The sequence below is a fragment of the Haliotis rufescens genome, unplaced genomic scaffold (assembly GCF_023055435.1).
Source record: "Haliotis rufescens isolate VD_foot unplaced genomic scaffold, xgHalRufe1.0.p SCAF_92, whole genome shotgun sequence".
Taxonomy (NCBI): Eukaryota; Metazoa; Mollusca; class Gastropoda; order Lepetellida; family Haliotidae; genus Haliotis; species Haliotis rufescens.
In genome coordinates, this window is record NW_025964386.1 from 260,536 (window position 1) to 286,939 (window position 26,404).

At 39.0% G+C, this 26,404-nt stretch overlaps 1 protein-coding gene across 1 annotated transcript; it reads right to left on the bottom strand.

The window, feature by feature from the left end:
- Window positions 1–2,704: 2,704 nt before the first annotated feature.
- On the bottom strand, window positions 2,705–26,346 carry LOC124135627 (probable lysosomal cobalamin transporter). The gene is made up of 15 exons (XM_048391589.1): window positions 26,194–26,346; window positions 22,554–22,730; window positions 21,339–21,402; window positions 20,337–20,437; window positions 17,679–17,746; window positions 17,200–17,288; window positions 15,642–15,715; window positions 14,476–14,610; window positions 10,635–10,843; window positions 9,232–9,334; window positions 9,020–9,124; window positions 8,493–8,633; window positions 7,244–7,310; window positions 6,719–6,822; window positions 2,705–5,296 (listed from the first exon to the last, which is right to left on the bottom strand). Exons 1-15 carry the CDS (start codon window positions 26,251–26,253, stop codon window positions 5,180–5,182), a joined length of 1,614 nt encoding a protein of 537 aa, XP_048247546.1. The 5' UTR covers window positions 26,254–26,346; the 3' UTR covers window positions 2,705–5,179.
- Window positions 26,347–26,404: the final 58 nt, after the last annotated feature.

Here is a 26,404-nt window from a genome sequence, read left to right on the forward strand (position 1 = left end):
ACCGAGCCTGACCACCTGATCTTGTTAGTCGCCTCTTACGACAAGCATGGATTGCTGAGATCAGTTCCATAACCTGGATCTTGACGGATCGGCAGGCGAGTGTGCCGTGGTTCTAAGATATGTATTCTGCTCTTAATATTGCACAAACTTTGATTGTTCTTGCACATGACAGAAGTTTCACTTCGGTGACAACATGTACATTTCATAAAAAGTAAATATCCATATATAATGGATTCTTGTAACAGTATTTATTGCATAGCTTGATGAGATGAGTTTGAAACCGCTTTGAAAAGTTCAGTTATATCAACGTCTGACACGTATGAAAATAGAAAAACGGACGCTGACTGTCCTATATTTGGTAGTGTTAACGGCACCTCTATTTCCACGTGTCTACTTTTTATAACTTACCATGTGACACTAAAAATACCAACAGGCAGTGAGAGCATCCTCCGAATGTTTGTCAGTTACATCTATAAATGAACCATTACGGAAGTGCTGATGGACCTAGACCTTGCCTCGAAGATCAAACCAATGGCTGCTATGGCTTTGACCACCCCCGTCGTAACTGGAAAACAAGTCAAATTGGTCAAAACTGTCTCGCCGTCCATGTTTGTTTGTTTGTTGTTTGTTGTTTAACGCCGCACTCAGCAATATTCCAGTTAATTGACGGCGGTCTGTAAATAATCGAGTCTGGATTAGACAATCCAGTGATTGACATCATGAGCATCGATCCACGCAATTGGGATACGATGACGTGCATCAACCACGTCAGCGTGCCTGACCACTTGACTCCGTTAGTCACCTCTCACGACAAGCCGCCGTCCGTGGACAGTTTGGGCCAGATGAAACTTGTTCACCGTGTCAAAAGGGGTAGGATGGTGAAACATCGCCTGTACCATCCCCTCTTAATGTTGCTGGAACCATTTCTTTTAATAGTTTGTTTCCATGGCAATCATATTCGAAAACCTAGTTTTGCTTTTTTCCCCCTAAAGTATGCAGATTGTTTTGATGAACCATTGTGGCAGGCTAGTTGTTTGTTTGTTGTTGTTTAATCATATTCCCGAAACAAAGGAGTTAACTGACTATAAAAAATCCACACTGGGCTTTTACAGTTTACTCCCTAGCATCGGGAAGATGTTGTTTAACGCCGCATTTAGCAATATTCCAGGTATATCGAGTACGGGCCAGACAAGCCAGTAGCTGGCATGAGCATCGATCTATGATACAATGACATGCACCAAACCAAGTCACCGAGCCTGACCACCTGATCTTGTTGGTCGCCTCTTACGACAAGCATGGATTGCTGAGATCAGTTCCATAACCTGGATCTTGACGGATCGGCAGGCGAGTGTGCCGTGGTTCTAAGACATGTATTCTGCTCTTAATATTGCACAATCTTTGATTGATCTTGCACATGAAAGAAGTTTCACTTCGGTGACAACATGTACATTTCATAAAAAGTAAATATCCATATATAATGGATTCTCGTAACAGTATTTATTGCATAGCTTGATGAGATGAGTTTGAAACCGCTTTGAAAAGTTGAGTTATATCAACGTCCGACACGTATGAAAATAGAACAAGTATTTGTCACAGAGTGACGAAATATCCCCCGCCTGTACACCATACTACCAAATATGAAGACAATCCAGCGATTAGTTCTTGAGATATTGTGGCAACACCGTTTTCCAACTCCAAAAACAGATTTGCCTGCTGTGACCTTGAAAATGGGGACAAGGTCACCAAAACCGACTGGTGTCTGCGGAGTCTGTATATACACCATAGTTCCAAATATGAAGACAATCCAGTGTTTAGTTCTTGAGATATCGCGGCAACACCGTCTTCCAACTCCAAAAGCAGATATGCCTGCTGTGACCTTGAAAATGGGGTCAAGGTCACCAAAACCGACTGGTGTCTGCGGAGTCTGTATATACACCATAGTTCCAAATATGAAGACAATCCAGTGTTTAGTTCTTGAGATAACGCGGCAACAAACAGGTGGGACGGACGGACGGACGTACGGACGGTCGTGAATACTATATCCCCCGCTTCGCGCTTTCGCGCAGCTGGGGGATAAAAACGGACGCTGACTGTCCTATATTTGGTAGTGTTAACGGCACCTCTATTTCCACGTGTCTACTTTTTATAAGTTATGGCATGTGACACTAAAAATACCAACAGGCGGTGAGAGCATCCTCCGAATGTTTATTAGTGACATCTATAAATGAACCATTACGGAAGTGCTGATGAACCTTGTCTTTGCCTCCAATGGCTGCTTTGGCTATGACCAGCCCCGTCGTAACTGGCAAACAAGTCAAATTGGTCAAAACTCTGTCTCGCCGTCCATGTTTGTTTGTTTGTTGTTTAACACCGCACTCAATATTCCAGCTTTATGACGGCGGTCTGTAAATAATCGAGTCTGGACCAGACAACCCAGTGATTGACAACATGAACATCGATCCATGCAATTGGGATTGAAGACATGCATCAACCAAGTCAGCAAGTCAGTCAGTCGCCTCTTAAGACAAACACAGTCGCCTTTTACAGCAAGCATGGGTTGCTACCCCCGAATCTTCACGGGGAAGTTGGGATGTTTCCACATTGATGGCTTGATGAAATATGCATAACCAGATTTAGTTGTTGCTTTTACAAACGACAAGGGAATGAATGGGCGTGGGCTTTCTAATGAACAAAACAGTGTTGGTCATATTTGTGGTGGCATGTTTATTTCAAATCATCAATGAATATGAAATATACACTACAAAAAGCAATAAGCAATCATGGCCCCTAATTATTGCTGCTCGAGTTTGTTTAGATAAGTGCCGGTGTTTGAGCCACTCAATTTCCTTAAAGGCAGGGCTAATGTTTTTGTGTAATACTGTCAAACCTATCCACAATTTTGTAAAAGTGAAACAAATATTTAATAAAATGATGTTTGATTGAAGTAAAGCTATTTAAACATTTTGTGCTCTTATATTTCAAACACTTTTTGGGGAAATTATTCTCAAATCAACTCTGATAACATATTTTTGTATTTTGCCTTTGGGTACATTGACCAAGAAAACTTTATAAAACAAAAAAAGTAGTTTGGCCTGGCTTAATGTGTTTATATCACAGCAATAACACAAACCCAGAAATATGAAAACGAATCCTTGGTCAAAATACGATTGAGCTGACAAGCCTCAAATCATTACTACTCAAAAGAACACCTGATTCTTTCATATTAGTACAGTTAATCTACCATACATCAGTGAGTATGGTTTTCGTCGCTTTTAACAATATTCCAGCAATATCACAGGGGGGAGGGGGACACCAGAAATGGGCCTCACACATTGTACCCATGTCGGGTATCGAACCTGGGTATTTGGCGTGACGAGCGAACGCTTTTACCTCTCGGTGTATGAAAGAATCAGGAGTTCCTTAACTTGTTTTGAGTAGTACATAACCATAGACAAACTTCAGGGTATAACCTGCAATATTTCTTGCTATGTACAACTGCTCTACAAAATGTCGCTGACAAGGCTCAAGTCACATTTACCTTACACAACAAACATGATCAATGAAGCTCAGTTCATTGCAAATGGTCTTGTTAGAGCTGTATGACACATGTATATATATTTGACACATGTGATATATTAGTAATCATTTATTTGTGATAAAAAAACATATAAATAAGGACATATTTACATTATCAAATAATACTCCAGATTTGAATACAGGACTATTTATCCTTAAGTCTGAATTTTGTGTTTTCAGCATATTTCAGAAAAAGGTTGCTGGAACAGGTCATCAAGAGCTTTGATATGCACAAGTTGTTTTCAATCACTGTCAGTTTTGTTTGTAAAAATGAAATATAAGTACTTCCCACAATAATACAAAAATGTTTTCAAAGGAATAAACTTTGTACATGTGCTTCACAGACATCCCACAGAAAGCACATGGTAATAGCACATAGATGGGTACCAGCAAGTCCTTAAAACACTTTTTTTCAAGCACATGATCTTAAAAGAGGAAAAATAATCAGGTTTAGCCCATGAAATTATATTGAATGCTTAGCAGGTTAATCCATGTGGCAAATGTCAACTTTGAGATAAAGGTACAAGATTCTATATTAAAGTTTGGACCAAGTCCAAGGTTTGAGATGCGCTTTGTATTCTTATCTCGAATTCGAGTTAAGCTGTCAAGTTTATATACCCATTTATATAGTGAGGCGGTCAGGGCTGGAGAATAGGTTCAAAACATCGCTGCAATCGAGATAAAGTATTTTGAGATAATGGTGTTTGACTGTATTCCACATTATGTACAATATCACTATCAACATTTATATACATGGACAAACAAATTTACACATTTACAAATTACACTTTCTCATAAAGAGAGTATTGTTTGTTTATTTGATGCTTATACGCACTCAGCAATATTCCAGCTATAAGACGACAGTCTGTAAATAATTGAATCTGGACCAGACAATCCAGTGTTTGACATCAAAAGCATCGATCTATAGAATTGGGATAAGATGAAATACATCAACAAAGTCAGTGAGCCTGACCATCCTATCCAGTTGTTGCCTTTTACAAGAATCATGTGTTGCCGAAGACCAACATTAAGTGAGTAATGAACATATGAGTGGAACAAGTTTTACACATACAACACAGAAAAAAATGGATTCCAAAATACCAATAACAGGAATTCTATAAGCTTAAATAAGTGAGTTACAATTGAATACAGCCATGGCATTGTGTCAGCCATGCAGTCTCTTAAACTGAAACACCAATGACAAAGCAAACATCTAATAAATAAGGTAACCATCTGATAGTCATTAACATGTAACTATCTTTACGCATTAATCATTTGGAGTTATGAATTACATCAAATCAAGTTAATGAGAAAAAAGAAGAAATCAAAACAGAAATAAATATACAGAAAATAAATACACACCAGAATTCCAGTTTGTTCTTGTGCTCATGTTCTTTTTGCAGAAAGGAAACATTACCTAAATGTTTTCCTTGAATATTTCTTTCATCACTTTGAGAAACTGATTTAATACTAAACATATGCAGTGATAAAGGTCCCAAACTGTGTACCTTTCTTATAAAAAATGTGCCTGCTGCATATTTAAGATGTAATTTTTATTCACATCAGATGTAGCTAATTGTGACATAGTCCAAAGGCATTGTGTCTAGCCGCGAAGAAGGTCTTCATCGTCACTCTCATCAAAGTCATCCTCGTCAATTTCCCCATCAATTGACGACTTTCTTTTCTTTATCACAGCAATTATGAACCCAAGGACATATATCTGGATAAAGATAAAACAATCATTGCAGATTCATATATTTCTTGCATGGCCATTGAACAGTGCCTTTTCTAGGATTCAGAACTGAGTACCCTTGTCAGATAAATTGGGAATATTGGGTTATTTTGTTCTAAATTGGAACTTTTTTTAGTACAATTTTAACACTGTATTTTAACATGCACCACAGTAATGCAAAAGTGGCACAAAATAAGTATCGTGATAGTATTGTTTTGTCGTACACAAACTCCACAAGAGTAACAACAACACGTCTTGTCTTGACTTCATATACCGGTAGTCAAGTGGCTAGAGGTGCAGCGCAGGCACAATGATGTCATCAGCTTGAGTCATGTGACTTGATAGTCCATAAACACAACAGCGATATGCATCGATATGTGAGATAGATGCATGATGACATCCAGTTGCATACACATATTCTGCAACGCTTTGATATTTTGTCATTTTTGGCAAAACGGCCACAAAAATCAAATTAAGTTGTTCTGGATACTTAGGCATGAGATGATCAAATATCACATGTCGTCATATGGTTTTGAACCTAATTCGATGTGTTTGGAGACGAGCACAAAAACACATCTTTTCTGACTTTGAGTTTAAGTTGATTATGCATTTTCATTGTGTTTCAACAGTGTTTAAAATTCTGCAATGTTTCAGTCAGACAACAATTGCAACGTTACCAGACCAGATAAAATGTTGCCAGTCCAGAACTTTCTGGATTAACGAATAAAAGGGTTAACATAAGAATTGTATGAGGACAGAAACTTGATATCAACATAAGTGGAAGTGACTGAATAATGTGCTTAATGTTTACAGTTAATTTAACCTTTACATTGAATTAAAACTACAATTCTTAGGTAACCAAGGGAAAACAATAGTACCTCGACCATTGTGTGTACAACTTTTCAAATTAGACTGTCTGGGACAGTCAGGGAGGTGCTACTTTAAACTCTTGTTTCAGTATAGTTACTGTGCACTGCGCACTGCTCTGTGTATACTGACCCCAAGGAAGACCCAGGTGCCCCAGTAGTAGGCTGCTCCAAAGAATTAGACTGTCTGGGACAGTCAGGGAGGTGCTACTTTAAACTCTTGTTTGAGTATAGTTACTGTGCCTTGTGCACTGCTCTGTGTATACTGACCCCAAGGAAGACCCAGGTGCCCCAGTAGTAGGCTGCTCCAAAGAATTAGACTGTCTGGGACAGTCAGGGAGGTGCTACTTTAAACTCTTGTTTGAGTATAGTTACTGTGCCTTGTGCACTGCTCTGTGTATACTGACCCCAAGGAAGACCCAGGTGCCCCAGTAGTAGGCTGCTCCAAAGAATTAGACTGTCTGGGACAGTCAGGGAGGTGCTACTTTAAACTCTTGTTTGAGTATAGTTACTGTGCCTTGTGCACTGCTCTGTGTATACTGACCCCAAGGAAGACCCAGGTGCCCCAGTAGTAGGCTGCGCCAAAGAACCACATCTTGTAGAAGAACCGCGTCAGAAGCAGCGCCATCCTTGTCACCACACAGTCCTCTGAAGAACCACAAGCACATGCTGTCATGTTACAACTCTCTGAATAGAAGGTGACAGAATCATTCTCTAGATTTTTATGATTGTTGAAAGAGGCAAATAGAAAGGAGATTTGATGGTCAAAATGTCTGAATATTACTATGAGGGTGGCCACCATGAAGTCTAAGTCTTAACTGCAACCTGAGCAAATGTACATTGTTGCTCACACTATCTACTACTTGTTTGCCACACGCTCTTCTATCAGCCATCGTCAGCATCATATCCTTGCTCATAGGTTTCGACAAAGTGGTAAACATCTGAGACCTGCATCACTTCAGGCTTTCCTCACACATCAAGCTGACACGCCGTGATACAACTGGAATACTGTATAAAGCACCATTTAAACCAAAGTCACTCACTCACCCCTATCAGCCATCACACTCACCTGCCACCTCCGTTGTGCACTGATGCAGTGGAACAGATGTCGTGTTTGATGCTCCAGTCATGTTGCCCTTCAAACAGAAAGCAGTATTAATAAGTCTATTCAAACATGAATACACTTTATACCCCCTCAAATATTAATCATTGAAACTATCTTACTCCAAGAAAGCTGGTTGTTACATGAACGTATCACTCATTGTCTTCAGCCTAGGGGATGGTAAGAAGGCAGGAAGCGAACTCCTAAACCAGAGGTGACTATACCTTCTCTTAAGCTCTGACTGGGCTGAATCTTCTAAGGACATCCTCTGGATGTTACGTCAACTATAATATCCATGCTTGGTTGGTTGGTTTCTTGTTTAACGCCGTGTGATTAATGTCATGAGCATTGATCCACACAATTAGGATCGATGACAGGCATCAACCAAGTCAGCGAGCCTGACCGCCGTTAGTTGCCTCTTACGACAAGCATATAGTCGCCTTTTACAACAAGCATGGGTTGCTGAAGACCTATTCTACCTCAGATCTTCACGGGTCTAATATCCATGCAATTTAACTTTGTATTAACTGTTCTTAAGATAATATAGTATTGAAATAGTTACAAAAAGAGTGAAGCTGTTGGAACAGTGGAATAGCTATTGTAATAGAATTGTGTTTGTAAGATGAGTACCTTTTATTTCTCATAATACAGAATACTGGCATTATTCAACATTACAGAACAGAGGTTGTCAGGTATTATTGCTTTATGTAATTCATGAGTCATTCTAAATTATTATTTGTTTGTTTGCTTTTTAACACTGAATTCAGCAATATTCCTGCTATATCCTGTAAATCATCAAGTATGGACCAGATAATCCTGTGATAGATATTGTGAGCATCGATCCACACTGTCGGGATACCAGGACACACTATCAACCAAGTCACTGAGCCTGACCACCCGATCAATTTGGTCGTCTCTTATGACCAGATGGTTGCTGGGGACCATTCTACCCTGGAATTCCCACAGGGATCTGAATGATTACTCACATGTCTGTTAGATAAGGTATCTTTTGAGTTAATGACTGAAAGGTGAGGTAACATTATTTCAGCTACATTAAGAGCTATCGAGACTGGATCAGAAATTATTTTTTCATATCATGAGTAACAACACATCCAATCAACAGTGACAAACACAGGTTACTGGGAACCAATTCAATTCCAGGGTGGACAACTCTAATGGAGAGTCTCACCGTGTGTGTAACAAAAAACGGACTCACATATTTCTGGCTGCCAAAGGTGGAATATTGTGGCGTGAGTTCGTACACGATGATGTTGATGGCCAACACGATGAACATCAGTATCATGCACAGCATCAGCAGCCCCTGGGGGCGTGTGCGACGGGGACGGATCTTGTACATCTGATACACCAAGACATGCTCGATTATTGGCAACCCTTTAGGAATGTGTAGTTCAGGTACAATTTGAGCCTCATAAGGCCAATATAATTTCTTGTCTTAATCACCCATTTGCTAAACATACCAAAAAAACATGAGGCAAATACGCAATGTTAATATCTTTCTCCACATATTTACATTTTGCTTCCAATTAAAAGAATTTGTTTCTTTTGAGACACAAACATATCTACTTCAATAAAAGGGAATCAACTCACATTACATTGAAAGATAGATGCTCTGTACTTCAGCTCTATAGTAATTCAGCCTTAAATAAACTACTGTAATTTAATGGCTCTGCTTCTGAGTGATCTTTCTTCACATATAGGGAATATGAAGGAAGAAATGCTGACCCTGATCCACAGGAACCAGACGCCGATGTTGCGGATGCCGGACATGGAGCAGAAGACGAAGTACATGATGATGCCAGACATCAAGATGTAGTCCAGAGGGAACACCTGCAGAATAACAACAGCTAGTGTTGGTGACGTCATCTATCACAGACGTATTGATGCTTATGGTAACTGGAATTCTAAGGTCTGGAGTCTGACTGTGAAGTACGTACCATCTGACAGAAGACCAGCACGATGTCTATGGGGTTAGGCAGCTTCCTCTGAGCCAGGGCGTAGCCGATCTTGTACCCTTTACTGTGCATAGCTTTGTCAATACTGTAAAGAACATTGGTCATTGATAAATACATATTTGCCCCATACGAAATAGCACCAAGCACCATGACATTGCTGCTCACCAGGTACATTCAAACTGAGCTGAATGCTGTGCATAGTGAAAGTTTTAGCCAACAAATAAGAGGTGATGTGATTTGAAATAGGTTAAATATCACATTCAAGATTACTGCACTTAAATAGTGACATACATGCACTTGTGTGTGGCTGCTTGTACTAGTCCGGACGGTTTTATAGAGCTAGCCCACTGAGACACCTTGCTCCAGTTAAACATGAATACCCCACTCGGACACATTATCTGATTCCAAACAGTCCTTGTTTTATGCCTATATCACCAAGTGCCAGGCAGGGTAACAATTACAATCTTTTAACGTCTGTGGGTAAGACACAGTGTGAGTAAAAGTTGTGTCTATTACTGAATAAATCGTGTGTCCATTACAAGTAAAAGTTGTGTCCATTATGAGAAAAATGTGTGTCCATTACAAGTAAACCTTGTGTCCATTATGAGTGACACTTGTGTCCATTATGAGTAACACTTGTGTCTATTATGAATAAAGCATGTGTCCTTTATGAGTCAAACTTGTGTCCATTATGAGAAAAAAGTGTATCCATTATAAGTAAAACTTGTGTCCATTAATGAGTAAAACTTGTTTCTATTATGAGTAAACCTTGTGTTCATTACGAGGAACACTTGTGTCCATTATGAGTAACACTTGTGTCTATTATGAATAAAGCATGTGTCCATTATGAGTCAAACTTGTGTCCATTATGAGAAAAAGATGTATCCATTATAAGTAAAACTTGTGTCCATTATGAATAAAGCGTGTGTCCATTACAGTAAAACTTGTGTCCATTATGAGTCAAACTTGTGTCCGTTATGAGTCAACCTTCTGTCCATTATAAGTAAAACTTGTGTCTATTATGAATAATTGTGAGTCCATTATGAGTAAAACTTGTGTCCATTATGAGTCAAACTTGTTTCCATTATGAGAAAAACATGTATCCATTATAAGTAAAACTTGTGTCCATTATGAATAAAGCGTGTGTCCATTACAGTAAAACTTGTGTCCATTATGAGTAAAACTTGTGTCCATTATGAGTCAACCTTCTGTCCATTATAAGTAAAACTTGTGTCTATTATAAATAATTGTGAGTCCATTATGAGTAAAACTTGTGTCCATTATGAGTAACACTTGTGTCTATTATGAATAAAGCATGTGTCCATTATGAGTAACACTTATGTCTATTATGAATAAAGTATGTGTCCATTAGGAGTAAAACCTACTTGGTCAGCAAGAGCGAGATGAAGATGAGCAAGGCCACAAGGAGAAACAAAAAGCCAAAGAGCATCTCAAACGGACGTAGCACCAGCAGACATTTCCGTATACAGCTTCTATCATTGGCTTCCAGGTGGCGCAGCTGTCTTTCCATCAAACGATCCTGCTCATCAGTATTTTGTTGGTCACGGTTGCCAAACCTTTTGCGACTTGAATACTGGAACAAAATTTCATCCATAAACATTTTCCGCATGACACCCCTGGGACGGCCCTGAGACACATGGCTCAAGGTCATCCTGGAAACTGGTACTTAATGGTATTTGTTTGGTTATTGCTTACAGTGCACTCAGCAACATTTCAGTTATATAACAGTGGCCTGTAAATAATCGAATCAGGACCAGACAATCAATCCAGTGATTGACACTGTGAGCAGCGATCCACGACACACTATCAACCAAGTCACCATGCATGAGCTCCTGATACATTTTGTCACCTCTTACAACCAGCATAGGTTTCTGGGTAATGTAGAATCTGAATAACAAGTACATGCAGAATTTTACCAGAAACAAAATGTGGAATCCTATCTTGACAACGGAAAAAATAATTTACATTGCGACTCCTGTGGGAGGTAAACAAAAACTGTAGACTCAAGCTTACATAACAGACATCTCTATTCAGATAAACACTCGAAGTTGAGAGTGCCAGTGGTAGATTTTATTCACTTGAACACTGAAGGCCTCTGAGGATGTGCAATGATCAATCTCATTAAAATTAGATCTTAGTTCTCGTTACCACTACACAAAGATCTGAGGACATCCCATTATGGGTCACGTCAGACCGAACTTGCGCGAACTTTGACCGACCAATGGAATGACCAATCAGAAGGCAGCTTTCTTGTGCTTTACGTCACAAATTTCAAATTGGCGACTACGCTTCGAAACATATTTTGACAAATTCTTGATTAAAAATTTGAAAACTCAACAAAAAAATATTCTGGAATGGCTAATAGATGGTCTAGATTGTATGGATTCGGTCGTCAAACCCGTAACTATCGTTCGGTATGGTAAAGTTTTCGAGATTGCATGATTAAAAATCACATTCCGACTGTCACTTTCATAATTTGGTAAGCGACGCACTGATAGGTCAGATGAAAGGTTGTTCTGACGTGACCCCCAATGGTCTTCAGATCTTTGTTTTGCGGTAGCAAGAAATAAGGTCTGATTTTAATGAGATTGTGCAATGATAGGACATCAATACAATTCATGGAACTCAAGTGAAGCATACCACGTGCTGTCAGTATGGAACCCCTTGGACAAAGATTTCTGATTCCCCTGGGTCCTCTTGCACAAAGCGATCTTAGCGCTACAATTATTGTAAATCCTTAAGATCGCGATCTTAGGCTTACGCTACAATTGTCATCCACTTGCACAAAGCGATTGTAGGTTAAGATCATTGTAAGCTACAATCGAAACTTACAATTGGTCCAGACCAATCTTGTAGTCCCTGACAAAATGGCGTGCAAGACAGGGCCAGTTTCACATTAATAATCTGCTTTACGATCAAACACTGCCTATTTATTTTGTTAGATTTTATGATTCGAATCGACACTTCAACAACACGAAGACCGCACCACAGATTTAACGTCAAAAATATCGTTAATTGCGATAGTGAACCACATAACTATCGAGTCGATAGTTAAAAGTACTATTCCCACCCGTGTCAATGCTGAAAGAAGTCTAAAACAACATACCTTATCAAGGGAAGGATAAAACCTAAGTCGTCTGCAAGCGATTTGTAACGTCCGTGACCTTTAAGATAAATCAAGGGCAGCTAATCATAGTTTATATTCTAGATGGGAGTGGTTTCCCTTTGTATAAGTATCGTAGAATCTTCCTTGCCCAGTTAGTGTATTAATGTTGTAGAACCGCCGAGCTCCCCTTGTATATCTTTTGGGTCACATTCGTGTCAGTTATTTTGTCTTTAGTTTATCATTAAATAATCTACAAGTAAACACAAGTTGAAGTGCAAAATCATACGTTTATATCCAAAATCGAGTGGGACAGTCACGAGCGGTTGTAATATCTGAATTTATAAGAAACTAATACAAATATTCATCAAACAAGCAAATACACATGATGAGACATTTGAAATTTGTGTAAAATATCCCATAAATAGCAAAAGTAAAATTCACACATTTTAAAAAATATAATTAATACCAAATGAATATATATTAAACAACTTCTTTCTTGAAACATTATTCTTATTTCCCGTACATGCATTCTTGAAATCTCCCGTCTTACTGTGTTTTGAAAAGGTTGTCATAACATCCTTTGTAATAGCGGCAAAACTAAAACATGAAGGATATACATGTATTTAGGATTTTACGGAAAGCTCCCCCAAATAGATGACGATCATACATTTACCTGTTATGTTATTTGGACATAGAGATCTATTATTATTTTCTTTTTTTACTTTCAAAATAAGAATGTCACTAAATCTATATGCCAACATTCTAATTATAGTTTCCTTCAAATAGTTGAGACCTTTCAACTGTGCAAGGTGCGTGGAGGGAGGTACGTGTTGTATGTCGTAACCGGTTCTACACGTTGTATGCGCAGCAAGATTTGCGCGTTTGCAGACAACCATAGACAGGAGTCTAGTTTAAGATATTTGTACCTCCACCATTGAAGATTTCAATCTTAGTTAAGATCGCGATCTTAACTCCAAGCCGTCTTACAATCGCGTTAAGATCGGTTTGTGCAAGTGGAATAGGACAATTGTAGGGTGATTGTAAAGTTGATTGTAGCCGCCTAAGATCGATTGTAACTAAGATTGTTCTGTGCAAGTGGGCCCTGGACTTGTAAATAGATCGACCCAGGCAAATTTGTGTTTATGTCTTATTTGTCTGGACCATGTGGACCAACAGAATGACACAGTGTACAATAAGGGAATGTAATGACACACCTTGTCATGATGCAATGTATGTGATGATAGTAAGGTTGCACTATGAAGCATGCTAGAATACAGATTCTATTAAGTGTAAGGATGAGCCAGTTGGTTTCCTGTTAGAGTTTCTGAATGTGGTGCTCTTGCTATAACCTTGGCCAGTACAAATACAGCTGTGTCACTGTGATTACCTTGCTGTGTGGCTGTGATTACCTTGGCCAGTACAAATACAGCTGTGTGGCTGTGATTACCTTGGCCAGTACAAATACAGCTGTGTGGCTGTGATTACCTTGCTGTGTGGCTGTGATTACCTTGGCCAGTACAAATACAGCTGTGTGGCTGTGATTACCTCGGCCAGTACAAATACAACCATGTGGCCTGGATTACCTTGTCCAGTACAAATACAGCTGTGTGGCTGTGATTACCTTGTCCAGTACAAATACAGCTGTGTCACTGTGATTACCTTGTCCAGTACAAATACAGCTGTGTGGCTGTGATTACTTTGGCCACTACAAATACAGCTGTGTGGCTGTGTTTACCTTGTCCAGGACAAATACAGCTGTGTGGCTGTGATTACCTCGGCCAGTACAAATACAGCTGTGTGGCTGTGATTACCTTGCTGTGTGGCTGTGATTACCTTGGCCAGTACAAATACAGCTGTGTGGCTGTGATTACCTTGGCCAGTACAAATACAGCTGTGTGGCTGTGATTACCTCGGCCAGTACAAATACAACCATGTGGCCTGGATTACCTTGTCCAGTACAAATACAGCTGTGTGGCTGTGATTACCTTGTCCAGTACAAATACAGCTGTGTCACTGTGATTACCTTGTCCAGTACAAATACAGCTGTGTGGCTGTGATTACTTTGGCCACTACAAATACAGCCATGTCGATGTGTTTACCTTGTCCTTGATAGCCTGTCGTCTCCCTGCCCTCTCTACCCTTTCCTCTCTCTGACCACGCACTTCCATTTTTTCCTTCCTGGCGCTCAGACGGCCCTTGATGAGGTCAATAGGCATGGCCGACATACCATACGCCTGAAAATTGGAAAAATACAAGTATATTTAATTATCTCTGCATTTGCATCAGTTCAAAGAATCATAATCTCTAGGACAAGTGCCCTCACAGAACATATGAGACAACAAAATAAAGACCTTTATAAGCATGATAAGCGACAAAATGAAATATTTTCTCAGATTTGTTAAATGAGCATGAAGTCTTTAGAATAACTCATATCAGGTATCACTTTCACAAACGAAGTTTCAATCATATCAGTTTAAAATTTGGGTGGAGTATCTGGGATTTGACCCATGATCAGCAAAGCCTGCCTCGACCAAGGGATGGAACTCTGCACAGAGAACAGTAGCAAGGTTTTACCTGGACATACAAAAGTAGGGGACCAAGGGACACCCAATAATTAATTATAAGGGTCCTTGCAGGCAATATGAGGGTCCTGTAAAGTAATGAAATGGTGTCGTGTACTGTACGTTTTCATAACTACTTTAGAGCCTGGAATGAATCAATGATCATGTGGACAGTGATCATGACTGATGGGTTAAATGACAGACACCATTAACTGCTCTTGATGTGCTGCAGGTACAATGAATATTATTGTGCATCCTTCGGGATGCAGTACATTATTTTTCTGCATCCATTCTTAACATTTCTGCATCGCTTAAAACCCTGCAGTAGCATGAAAGATCACAAAGAAGCCAACTCTGCCTCTCTCAAACTTTTGGATATCTGGATTCTATGTGCGTGTTTGTTGCTCTCCAGCGCTGCACTCAGCAATATTCCAGCTATATGACAGCGGCCATTAAATAATGAAGTCTGGACCAGACAATCCAGGGACTTATATTATGAGTAACAATCCATCAATGAGAATGGCATGACATCAACCGAGTCACTGAGCCTGATCACCTGACCAATCCATAAAGTCACCTCTTACGACAAGCATAGGCTGTTGTGGACAAATTCTAACCCAAATGCCCCAAGGGAGCCAACAGGACATACATTTGATGGTTCTCACGACCTTGACTTAACAATCTTGTGATTTCTTTCCACATACCGTATACATGATGAAAGCCATCATCCCCAGCAGGCTCAGCACACTGATGACGAAGGACAGTGAATCTTCCATCCCTGTCAATACACACAATCCGATCACAGTGAGTCATGGAGTCAAGTCTACAGTAAGGGTGCTACAGCCGTATCACAACTGAATACCTAGAATATCAGAATGATTACTAGCCACAAAGCCAAAGAAATGATCTCTACACAGAAGGCCAGGGTTTGATGTATTACATGTGCATATATTTCAGGGATTACCGTATTCGACGTAATAAGTGCCCTGCTCTAATAAGCGCCCAGGGCGATATTTGCTAATATATTGGCTAGTGAACAATCCCAATCAGCACCCCTTCTGATTGATCAATGCACACAAGACTTATTTATTCGTGTATAATATGCAATCGTGTGTTATATGCACCCTTAATTAAATTCTTGAAAAATATATCTTTCGAATGTAAACAGTTCAGGCTGTTAGCATAAACCACAAAATTAACAATCTTTCAAATCAAAATAATATTCGAATAAGCGCCGCCTATTTCTAATTTTGAGAGCTCCCTCAGCACTTATAATGTCGAATATGGTACTGCAAACAGAATTGGGGAAATTCTATAAAAACTAGTGTTTATCAGTTCATATAAGATAGCTACGCGATAAACCGCAAAGACCAATGAAGAAAGAAGGGTGGTTTATTTCATGATAAAACATTTTTTCTATCATGACGTAATTTCTAGAGATTCGAACATGCGCTTGCAAATTGATAACATATGTTGGACGATGTTATTTTTGAAAGGGAAGAGCCTAGTGAGTTGTTCCCCATAGATGTAACTGGGCAACGCAGATAAACACTATGGCCAAATGATAGCATCCATAACTGTGAGAGATATGACAATCAGTATTTGGAGAAAAGGTATAGGTAATCGACGTGAGGACTGTGAGAATATATGGGAAACACCCACCTATACATAAAATGGACGTGTACGACATTGCCAAGGTCGGATTCTAATTAGGGAGTCATCATTATTTAAATACAGGTAAATATTCTCATATAAGAAAAAACCGACTTGTGCGCCCTTCGTGGTTTATTCTCCCTGCAGTGTTATAGTATGATAAACAACTCCCATTCATCGTCTATTTCTTAAATCATGTTAACAGTGTACTTATGAAAAACTTGCCTAAGTTCATCACGTTTTTACAAATACTCTTGACTGGACGAAAAAAATCATTCATTTTGAATGCCATATAACATGCATAAAGTACATTCTGTATTACCAGGGTTCCTCTTGGAATTATCTGACATGGGCCTGTTACCTGAACATTTCAAATATCCTACAGGATATGGCCTATACAACACCATGTTAAAATGCCCCTCTATAATGAGGGCCTGTTTTCAAATTTAGGGGCTAAAAGCACAAGGGCCGCTCCTAGAATTATCCCTGTATTACTAACATCCTAATGCCCATATTGATGAAACATATGCTCAAGACAATGTGCTTTCTATTTCTGCCATAAGGTTGGAACTATCCAATGCTATACAAGAAACAGACAAGTGAACTTACCATTGCTGGCCAGGTCCTTGAACAGAGCCTCTATCTGCTTCCACTCCGTAGAGTTAGCATTGGGTGCGCCCTTGGTGGGGACAAACGCACTGAAATAAAGCAGGAAAATAGTATTATAAATCAAATTTGAAAAAAAGAAGAAAAGCAGTACAGGTTCATAAAGGCACACTAATTGAGTCATGAAAACATCTTTACACATTACCATGAAAATCATTCAATGTGTTTTTATCAGAAGATAGGAGTGCAATTAGTAAGCAATATACAATTCTGTTCAACTATTCTCATGTAATATCTATGCTTGAAGCTGCTTTTCTTGCCTTGCTGAGCCTTGCTCAATGCTGCTTAACTGAATTCAATTTACAAGCAGTATGCCTTGTTTGTTTACAGATGGATCCTGCTCTATCTTGCTCTAGTTCAATGGATGCTAATTGGTACTTTCACTTCAACCCATAAATGACAACACACAAACATATACCCACCCAATCAACATGAGAGCAGCCACGACCAGGATGAACACGATCAGGTACTTCAGAGCAGTACAGCATCTCTGAATACACAAGTCTATTCACATAAGGATCTCTGAATACACAAGTCTATTCACATAAGCATCTGTGAATACACAAGTCTATTCACATAAGCATCTCTGAATACAAAAGTCTATTCACATAAGCATCTCTGAATACACAAGTCTATTCACATAAGCATCTTTGAATACAAAAGTCTATTCACATAAGCATCTCTGAATACACAAGTCTATTCACATAAGCATCTCTGAATACAAAAGTCTATTCACATAAGTATCTTTGAATACAAAAGTCTATTCACATAAGCATCTCTGAATACACAAGTCTATTCACATAAGCATCTCTGAATACACAAGTCTATTCACATAAGCATCTCTGAATACAAAAGTCTATTCACATAAGCATCTCTGAATACAAAAGTCTATTCACATAAGGATCTCTGAATACAAAAGTCTATTCACATAAGCATCTCTGAATACACAAGTCTATTCACATAAGGATCTCTGAATACACAAGTCTATTCACATAAGCATCTGTGAATACACAAGTCTATTCACATAAGCATCTGTGAATACACAAGTCTATTCACATAAGCATCTCTGAATACACAAGTCTATTCACATAAGCATCTCTGAATACACAAGTCTATTCACATAAGCATCTCTGAATATACAAGTGCTTTCATTTCACCATTATTGTTATTGTAAACATTATTTGTTAGGCCTGTAGCGATACACGTTGTAATGATGCGATGTACAATAGGGAACATTGTCTGTTAGGCCTGTAGCGATACACGTTGTAGTGATGCGATGTACAATAGGGAACATTGTCTGTTAGGCCTGTAGCGATACACGTTGTAGTGATGCGATGTACAATAGGGGACATTGTCTGTTAGGCCTGTAGCGATACACGTTGTAGTGATGCGATGTACAATAGGGAACATTGTCTGTTAGGCCTGTAGCGATTCACGTTGTAGTGATGCGATGTACAATAGGGAACATTGTTTGTTAGGCCTGTAGCGATACACGTTGTAGTGATGCGATGTACAATAGGGAACATTGTTTGTTAGGCCTGTAGCGATACATGCTGTAGTGATGCGATGTACAATAGGGAACATTGTTTGTTAGGCCTGTAGCGATACACGCTGTAGTGATGCGATACACGTTGTAGTGATGCGATGTACAATAGGGAACATTGTTTGTTAGGCCTGTAGTGATACACGCTGTAGTGATGCGATGTACAATAGGGAACATTGTTTGTTAGGCCTGTAGCGATACATGCTGTAGTGATGCGATGTACAATAGGGAACATTGTTTGTTAGGCCTGTAGCGATACACGTTGTAGTGATGCGATGTACAATAGGGAACATTGTTTGTTTGGATTATGATACATGTTGTAGCGATGCGATGCACGATGTCACAATACGATACATCATATGGAACATTGTTTGTTAGGCCTGTTTGTTTGTCGTTTAACGCCGCACTCAGCAGTATTCCAGCTATATGACAGCGGTCTGTAAATAATCGAGTCTGGGCCAGACAATCCAGTGATTGACATCCTCAGCATCAATACATGCAATTGGGATACGATGACATGCATCAACCAAGTTAGCAAGCCTGACCACCCGATCCCTTTGGTCGCCTCTTACGACAAGTATGGTCGCCTTTTATTGCAAGCATGGGTTGCTGAAAACTTATTCTACCCCGGATCTTCACGGGTCTTAGGCCATTGTTGTGATGTGATACACAATACGTAACATTGTTTGTAAGGCCTGTATGATACATGTTGTCACGATGTGAAACACAATATGATACAAGAAAACTATAAAAAGCCACATTAAGAGATATATTCAATCATCAAAGACTCTGAAAAGTCACACAACCAAAACATATTTAATATTAATTAACTCCCCACTCAGCATTATTTCAGCTTCATGATGGCAGCCTGTAAATAATCCAGTATGGACAAGACAAACCAGTGATTGACGTTATGAGCAACGTCTCAAGCTGTTGGGTTTGGATGACACGCAATGAACCAAGTCTCAGACTCACGATCCATTCTGTTACCTCGCATAACAAGCCTTATTCCTAATCGAAATTCCCAAAGCAGTTTGTGACGTTAGCCCTGAGTCTGAAGTAACAATCTGTTCTGTCTAGTAAGCTAAGCTAATCTTATAGCAACATCAAAATAGCTGAATTTAATCCTACTAGACTCAAAAGTATTTGGCACAGACTACAAAAGTGTTCAGTGCTCAGCATATATCAAAGATAGATATGAACAAAATAAACATTAATATTTCACACATGTGCCATAGTCCCCAATTCCCAAACTGAATCAGATGCAATATTACTGTGTGGTAGTCATGGTGAATCCCAGTTGGGAAAATCTGAAAGGGAGTGAGTAAGAAAGGATGGTTTTTCGCCACTTTCAGCAAATATTCCAGCAATATCACGGTGGGTGACACCAGAAATGGGTTTCACACATTGTATCCATGTGGGGAATCGAACCCGGGTCGTCGGTGTGACGAGCAAACGCTTTCACCACTAGGCTACCCGACCGCCCCGAAACCTGAAATCATGCATCCTGACTGTAAGTTTGCAGCAAAAGACTTACGCTCTTGCATGATGCAGGGGAACCCTCATCCTTCTCCTCATAGAAGAAATAGAAGAAGGGTAGCAAGATGAACAGACAGAACGTCACCAGGGCATACAGAGCTGAAAATGAATGAGATTCCCAAAATGAAATCAAGTACAGACAGCAGGCTGCTCACCTAACGTATTCATGGCTACTTTTATAAAGTGATTCTATGAATAACACTTTGGGAAAGTAATGAGCCTAAAATATAAATTGCTTGGCTTGGCTCAGAGCCTCTTAATGCTTTGCTCACTTGTACTGAGCATTTAGAAGCCTCGATGCTGATTGGCAAGTCAAAGATTTGAGTAATGGAGTGAGTGAGTTGGTTCTGATGCTGCTTTGAACAGTATTCCAGTTATATCAAGGCGTGTCAGCTTAATGTGGGAGGAAAGCTCGTAATGATGCAGGTCTCAGACATTTACCACTTCGGTGAAATCAACAAGCACGGGTATCGTGCTGACAAACCTAGAAACATAATTGGGACAAACCAGAATTTGAACCAACAATCATAGGTTCCTGGCAAGCCTACGGGGAGCAACTCTGCATAGCGAATTGCAGTGCCTTAGATGACTGGGCCACCTGTGACCCAGATAGGATTTGAATGAAACTGGATGTCCTAATCATGCTAATGGTGACAGGAACCAAACATTTTAACATCATATACTAGAGTCATCACACTATGACAAATCCGCCCCTGGCCCCACAATAGCAAAAGGCACCACTTCAGCCCCTTGTTAATACATGTACCAAGTTTGGATGAAATATCTTTCATGGTTTTCAAGTAATGCTCTGGAAACGAAACGCGGATGGACAGACCAGATGATGACTATATCCCCCAAAATTATATGCCAAGGGGGTAATAATATTAACAAAATGTCTTTATTCTTATATGATTACCAAATTCTTAAGTGCTTTTTGCTGCATCAGCATTATTACCCACAACAATTTGCAGCAACCGTTACAACAGTATATATCACTTACTGTAATAGCCATACAGGACTGACTGTTCAATTGACTCTCTGGAGGCGGAGTTGTTAGCCCAATCCTTTAATATGAAAAAACCCAACAATGTTCAAGTCATGACTTGTTAATAACAATGACATCAACTACAATTACTTTGAGCTTGAACACAAATGATATATTTCTTACGCATCATGTTAATTTAATCAACCTTCTTTAAGAATACCTATCCAAAATGAAACTTTTTTTGATAAATGTTTGTAACTGTAAAGGCTAAAAAATATAATAGTCTTGGTTCTCAGGCACTGCCCACATCATCATACAGTTCATTGCACGTTTTGTTTTTGTTTCCATTTTCCATTTTTTTTGGTATTGTGTTTAAGTACATGTATTAGGATTTTTATATTTTTAAAAAATGGAAATAAAAATAAAACGTGGGGCAGACATTATGATGATGCGGGCGGTGCCTGAGAACCAAGACTATTATTTTTTTTTATCCAAAGATAGAAAGATTAAATCTGATAATAATAAAACATTAATAAAAAATAACAATAATACTAAAATAACTTCAATATTCTAAAACTATATCACTTGTAATCATTTGGCACTATTTCTTACTCAACAGCCATGACATGAAATGTGAAAAATGGACATACACTCATCTAACTTTTGATAAAACTGTATTTTTGTCTGTTAACAATATGTCTTGATTCATTCCAATATGTACAATGCATTAAAAATGAATAATGTTTTTGAATTTCTAACCTAAACTTATTTTATGTTGCATCATTTATATTGTGTATCAAATAATTACACCAACTTTAAAAACAAATAATTTCATGACATACGTCTTGTTTGTTTGTTGTTTAACTCAACAATATGTCAGCTTAATGATGGCAGCCATGTCATGAGGGCCTGTTTGTACTGAAGCCCGGTCCAGTCAGTTGGGTTTAATGACGTGAACAGTATTTTAGTTATATCACAGTATCAGCTTGAAGGGGGTAGAAAGACTGGAGTGATGCAGGTCTTTGACCTCTACCACCCTGGTACTGACAAACCTTGAAACACCAGTAGGCAAACTGGGATTCAAACCCATTAACATATGTTTCTAGCATGACAAAGGGATACACACTGGGTCACCTGTGCCCTCCTTGGCCAACAAACTAGCAGTTAAAAGTATCAGTTAATAATAATATGAATAATAATATCAGTTAAGTATAACCATCATAATGTCACCTTGAATGTTCCATCAGACGTTTTCATGTAGGACACGAGGAAGATGTCGACGGGAACAATGGCCGATGTGAGCAAGGTGATAGTTAGAGCAAAGATGGTGGCCAGGGTTGTCGACAGCTCACTGTCATATTTGCTCATGTAATAACGGATGTATATTGCCGAAAACAACAAGGTCAGCTGAAATAAACATAAGTAAAACGGTCATTATTTGACATAGCATTTTATTTGTTTATTTGTTTGTGGTTTAACGCCACACTCAGCAATATTCCAGCTATATGACTGTGGTCTGAAAATAATCGAGTTTGGAGCAGACAATCCAGTGACTGACATCATGAGCACTGATCCACGCAATTGGGATACAATAACATGCTTCAACCAAATCAGCGTGTCTGACCACCCGATCCCGTTAGTCGCCTCCCACGACAAGCATAGTCGCCTTTTACAGCAAGCATGGGTTGCTCAAGGCCTGTTCTACCCTGGATCTTCACAGGTCTGGCCGTCCGTAGGAAGGATGGATGGTGAAACAGCGCCTCTTACGACAAGCATAGTCGCCTTTTATGGTAAGTGAGTGAAAGCTTCAGGAAGCAATATTCCAATTCCACCAAGCAATCTTAGCCTTGTTATTGTCATAAGTCTATGTTCATGTATGGAAGTTTCAATTGTCTTTGCAATAAGACTGCTTTGTCAAACTGGGAATGATCCTCAATGGCCACTTTTGAGTTGGGCTCAGAGAGCATTCCATCTAATCCTACAACAACCCTAACACTCATAGTACACCGGCCTGCATTAACACTTGTCTGTTGGCCCCAGTCTAGAATTATTTCTCAGGAACCAGTGAACTGACTAAATGGTGGTCCAGCGGGCTAGTGTTTTTTAGGTTGCTGTTTCAGTTTTCATGAACTTCGTAGTTTTGCACCTGCTTGACTTGTGGCAGACATTTTTAGGATAAACTTATCCATGGCTAGAATGGCTTATTGGAGTGAATCTGGAGATCACTAGTGTAAGCATACGGACATGCAATTTCAGTAAGCAAAAATAATACAAAGTCAATTTCACTGAAAAACGAAATCAAATCCTGTGTAAACCTAAATCAATCTTCTGACTTACATGTCAAAATTCTGTAGTGTATTTGACAATTTCTGCTGCAGATAAATGCCAACTTCTGCATAAGTTCTGAACAAAATATGAATTTCTACAAGATTGGTACATTTCTGCACCCAGTTGGCATTTCTGCAAAATATTCCACAACTGTGGAATACAACAGGGACTGATATAACAATTTAATTAAATATATGTTTGTTGCGGGCAGGACATTTCTATCTGCTGGTCCTCTGGACTACTAGCAAATTATGATGTGCGGGACCCAAGGGCAACACTGTGTGGAATGACAAATTCTATAAGACAACACAATTAACCAAATGATTGCTGTCAAGGACAAAAGACGTTGAATAGGTGAGATGGCAGACTGTGCCTGGGAAATAGGGTTCAAATGTATAACCTGGGTACCCAAATCCCTATTACCCAAACCCCTATTACCCAACCCTACCCAGGTACCAACTAGAGGTTTCAGGTTAGGTACAAAATGTCAAAAATATATCATGTGACTAGCCACAGGTCCGGGGAGTCTTCTGGGTACCCTGTTCCTACTCGGAACCCACCCGACCCAAGTACCCGAGTTACCCATCCCAGGCCTAATGGGAACTTGACTTCTTTCACCTAATCTTCTTAAATCAATCACAGAAATTCATAGTTGTGCACAAATAATATATTTTTAATGACCAACGTATCCTACAAGAATACTTCAATAATGATAACTCGCCAGAGATGTCAGGAAACATTTCTGAGCAGATTCTATTAGCAGTGCAGTTGTTTATGGGGGAAGTGGACAATCTGTACCCACTGAGACCCGTACCCAAACCATTTTGGCAGACTTGTACCCAAATGTTGGATAACCGTTACCAATTTGTATCTTATCAACTGGATGACTCGTACCAATCACTGACTGTGTAAACTTCTTACACTGGACAACTTCCAAGAATGTATTTTGTTTAAATACTAAAACAACAACATGCCACCATTGGGTTAACTTAATTCCTACTTCACATCGATTGAGTTAATTGGTTGATTGTTCTTTCTCCAACTAGTGAATGAAACTAATCAATGAGTGTTTGAAAAGTAAAATGAATGAATATTTGAAATGTATAATCAGGGAGTCTATATATAGACTTATTTAGTCTCCCTGTTAAAATGAATGAATGTTTGAGATAATAAATGAATAAATATTGGAAATGTCATAGTGCTATGAATACATTGCAATGAAAGTGCAGGTCAGAATATATGAGAATTTAGTGCTGAATAACTTATCAGAAACATATACATGTATTTCTTGTCGTTTTTAGGTCTATACTGGTTAAAGCAATCACAATTTGGACGTGTTGCTTTTAAAAATAAATGGGTACGAGTCTCATTAATCTCATTAAGACCCTAATCTGTGAGACATCACAGTTGTTTAACGTCTGTCCAATCTAATTAAATACAGATCAAGTTCTCGCTTCTGCTAAACAAAGATCTGAGGACATTCCATTACAGGTCACGTCAGACTGATCTTTCATCCGACAAATTAGAGCATTGCTAACAAGATCATGACAGTGACAGTTGGCATGTGATTTCTGATCATGCAACCTCGAAAGATTTAACATCGGGTATTCCGAACAACAGAACCTTACAGCTTTATAATTGAATCCATACAATCTAGGCCATGTATGTTTGTTTATTCCGTTTTCAAATTATTAATCGAGAATTTGTCAAATGTTTCAAAGCATATTCGTCAGTTCGGAACTATTACTGTAAAGCACGAGAAAGCTGCATTCTGATGACCAATGTTGACTTCTTGTCAGTCATTCAATTGGCCGGTCAAAATGTACAAAAGTTCGGTCTGACATAATGGGATGTCCTCAGATCTTTGTATAGCAGTAGCGAAAACTAAGAACTGATTTTAATGAGACTAGAGTCATACAAATTTGGGTATGGGTCCTCCAAATCAGGGTATGGGTGAGCCAAATAAGTATGAATGCTCCAAACCAGATGCGATTGTGACGAGAATTTTAGGTACAGGTTTGCCATTTTCGTTGGGTACGAATCTCTGTGAGTACAGATTGTCTAGCATCCGTTAGTGACAGTTTTACCCTGTCATTCATGAACATAAACTTCATTTTGAAGCAAAATCTTAATTCAAGAAAACGTTTACCTCTACAAAAAAAAGAAGAAAATCAGACTACGAATTTGTCTGGAAAATAACCTATTTTCATATTGATAATTTCTTTATTTCGGAAATGTGCTATTGATATAGTACACGACGATCGGGGAACAGACGATACGTAGTTTTGGGTATTATACTACCACTGACGTGATATTCTACGCTCATCTGTTGTTATCCCTGACCTGCTGAATGAATAACAGAAACGCATATTGTAGAAGAGCGACGTCCATGTCACAATGACAAATCTGCTAATGCTATTCATCAACCACTGTCTACCTATGCGTCTTCTACAAATATGAACATTTTTATGAGTATTGCAACCTAATGCGGGAGGTGCACGGTCTGACATTCCATATTTAATGATATTTTTATAACACTTACGACAATAACAACAACAAACGGAATCCATCCTGCAGCCAAAACTGCACTTGGGATCGCCATTTTGTTTTGTTTGTATCACATGATAAACGATCATACTACTTAAAAGGGACTACTCTTACTCTACTTTAGTTGATTCATTTTCACGAGGAGAACGGTTTATTAAATCGTTTTCCTCAAACTATCAAAACGCGTCAATCCATATAAAAACGAT

Excerpts from the sequence above, each read along its gene's own strand:
- LOC124135627 (XM_048391589.1), bottom strand. The coding sequence starts at position 26,253 with ATGGCGATCCCAAGTGCAGTTTTGGCTGCAGGATGGATTCCGTTTGTT. Across the intron at positions 15,716-17,199 it reads CAAGGACCTGGCCAGCAATG|GGATGGAAGATTCACTGTCC; the intron begins GTAAGTTCACTT and ends GTGTATTGACAG. Across the intron at positions 8,634-9,019 it reads TCTGGTTCCTGTGGATCAGG|ATGTACAAGATCCGTCCCCG; the intron begins GTCAGCATTTCT and ends TTGGTGTATCAG.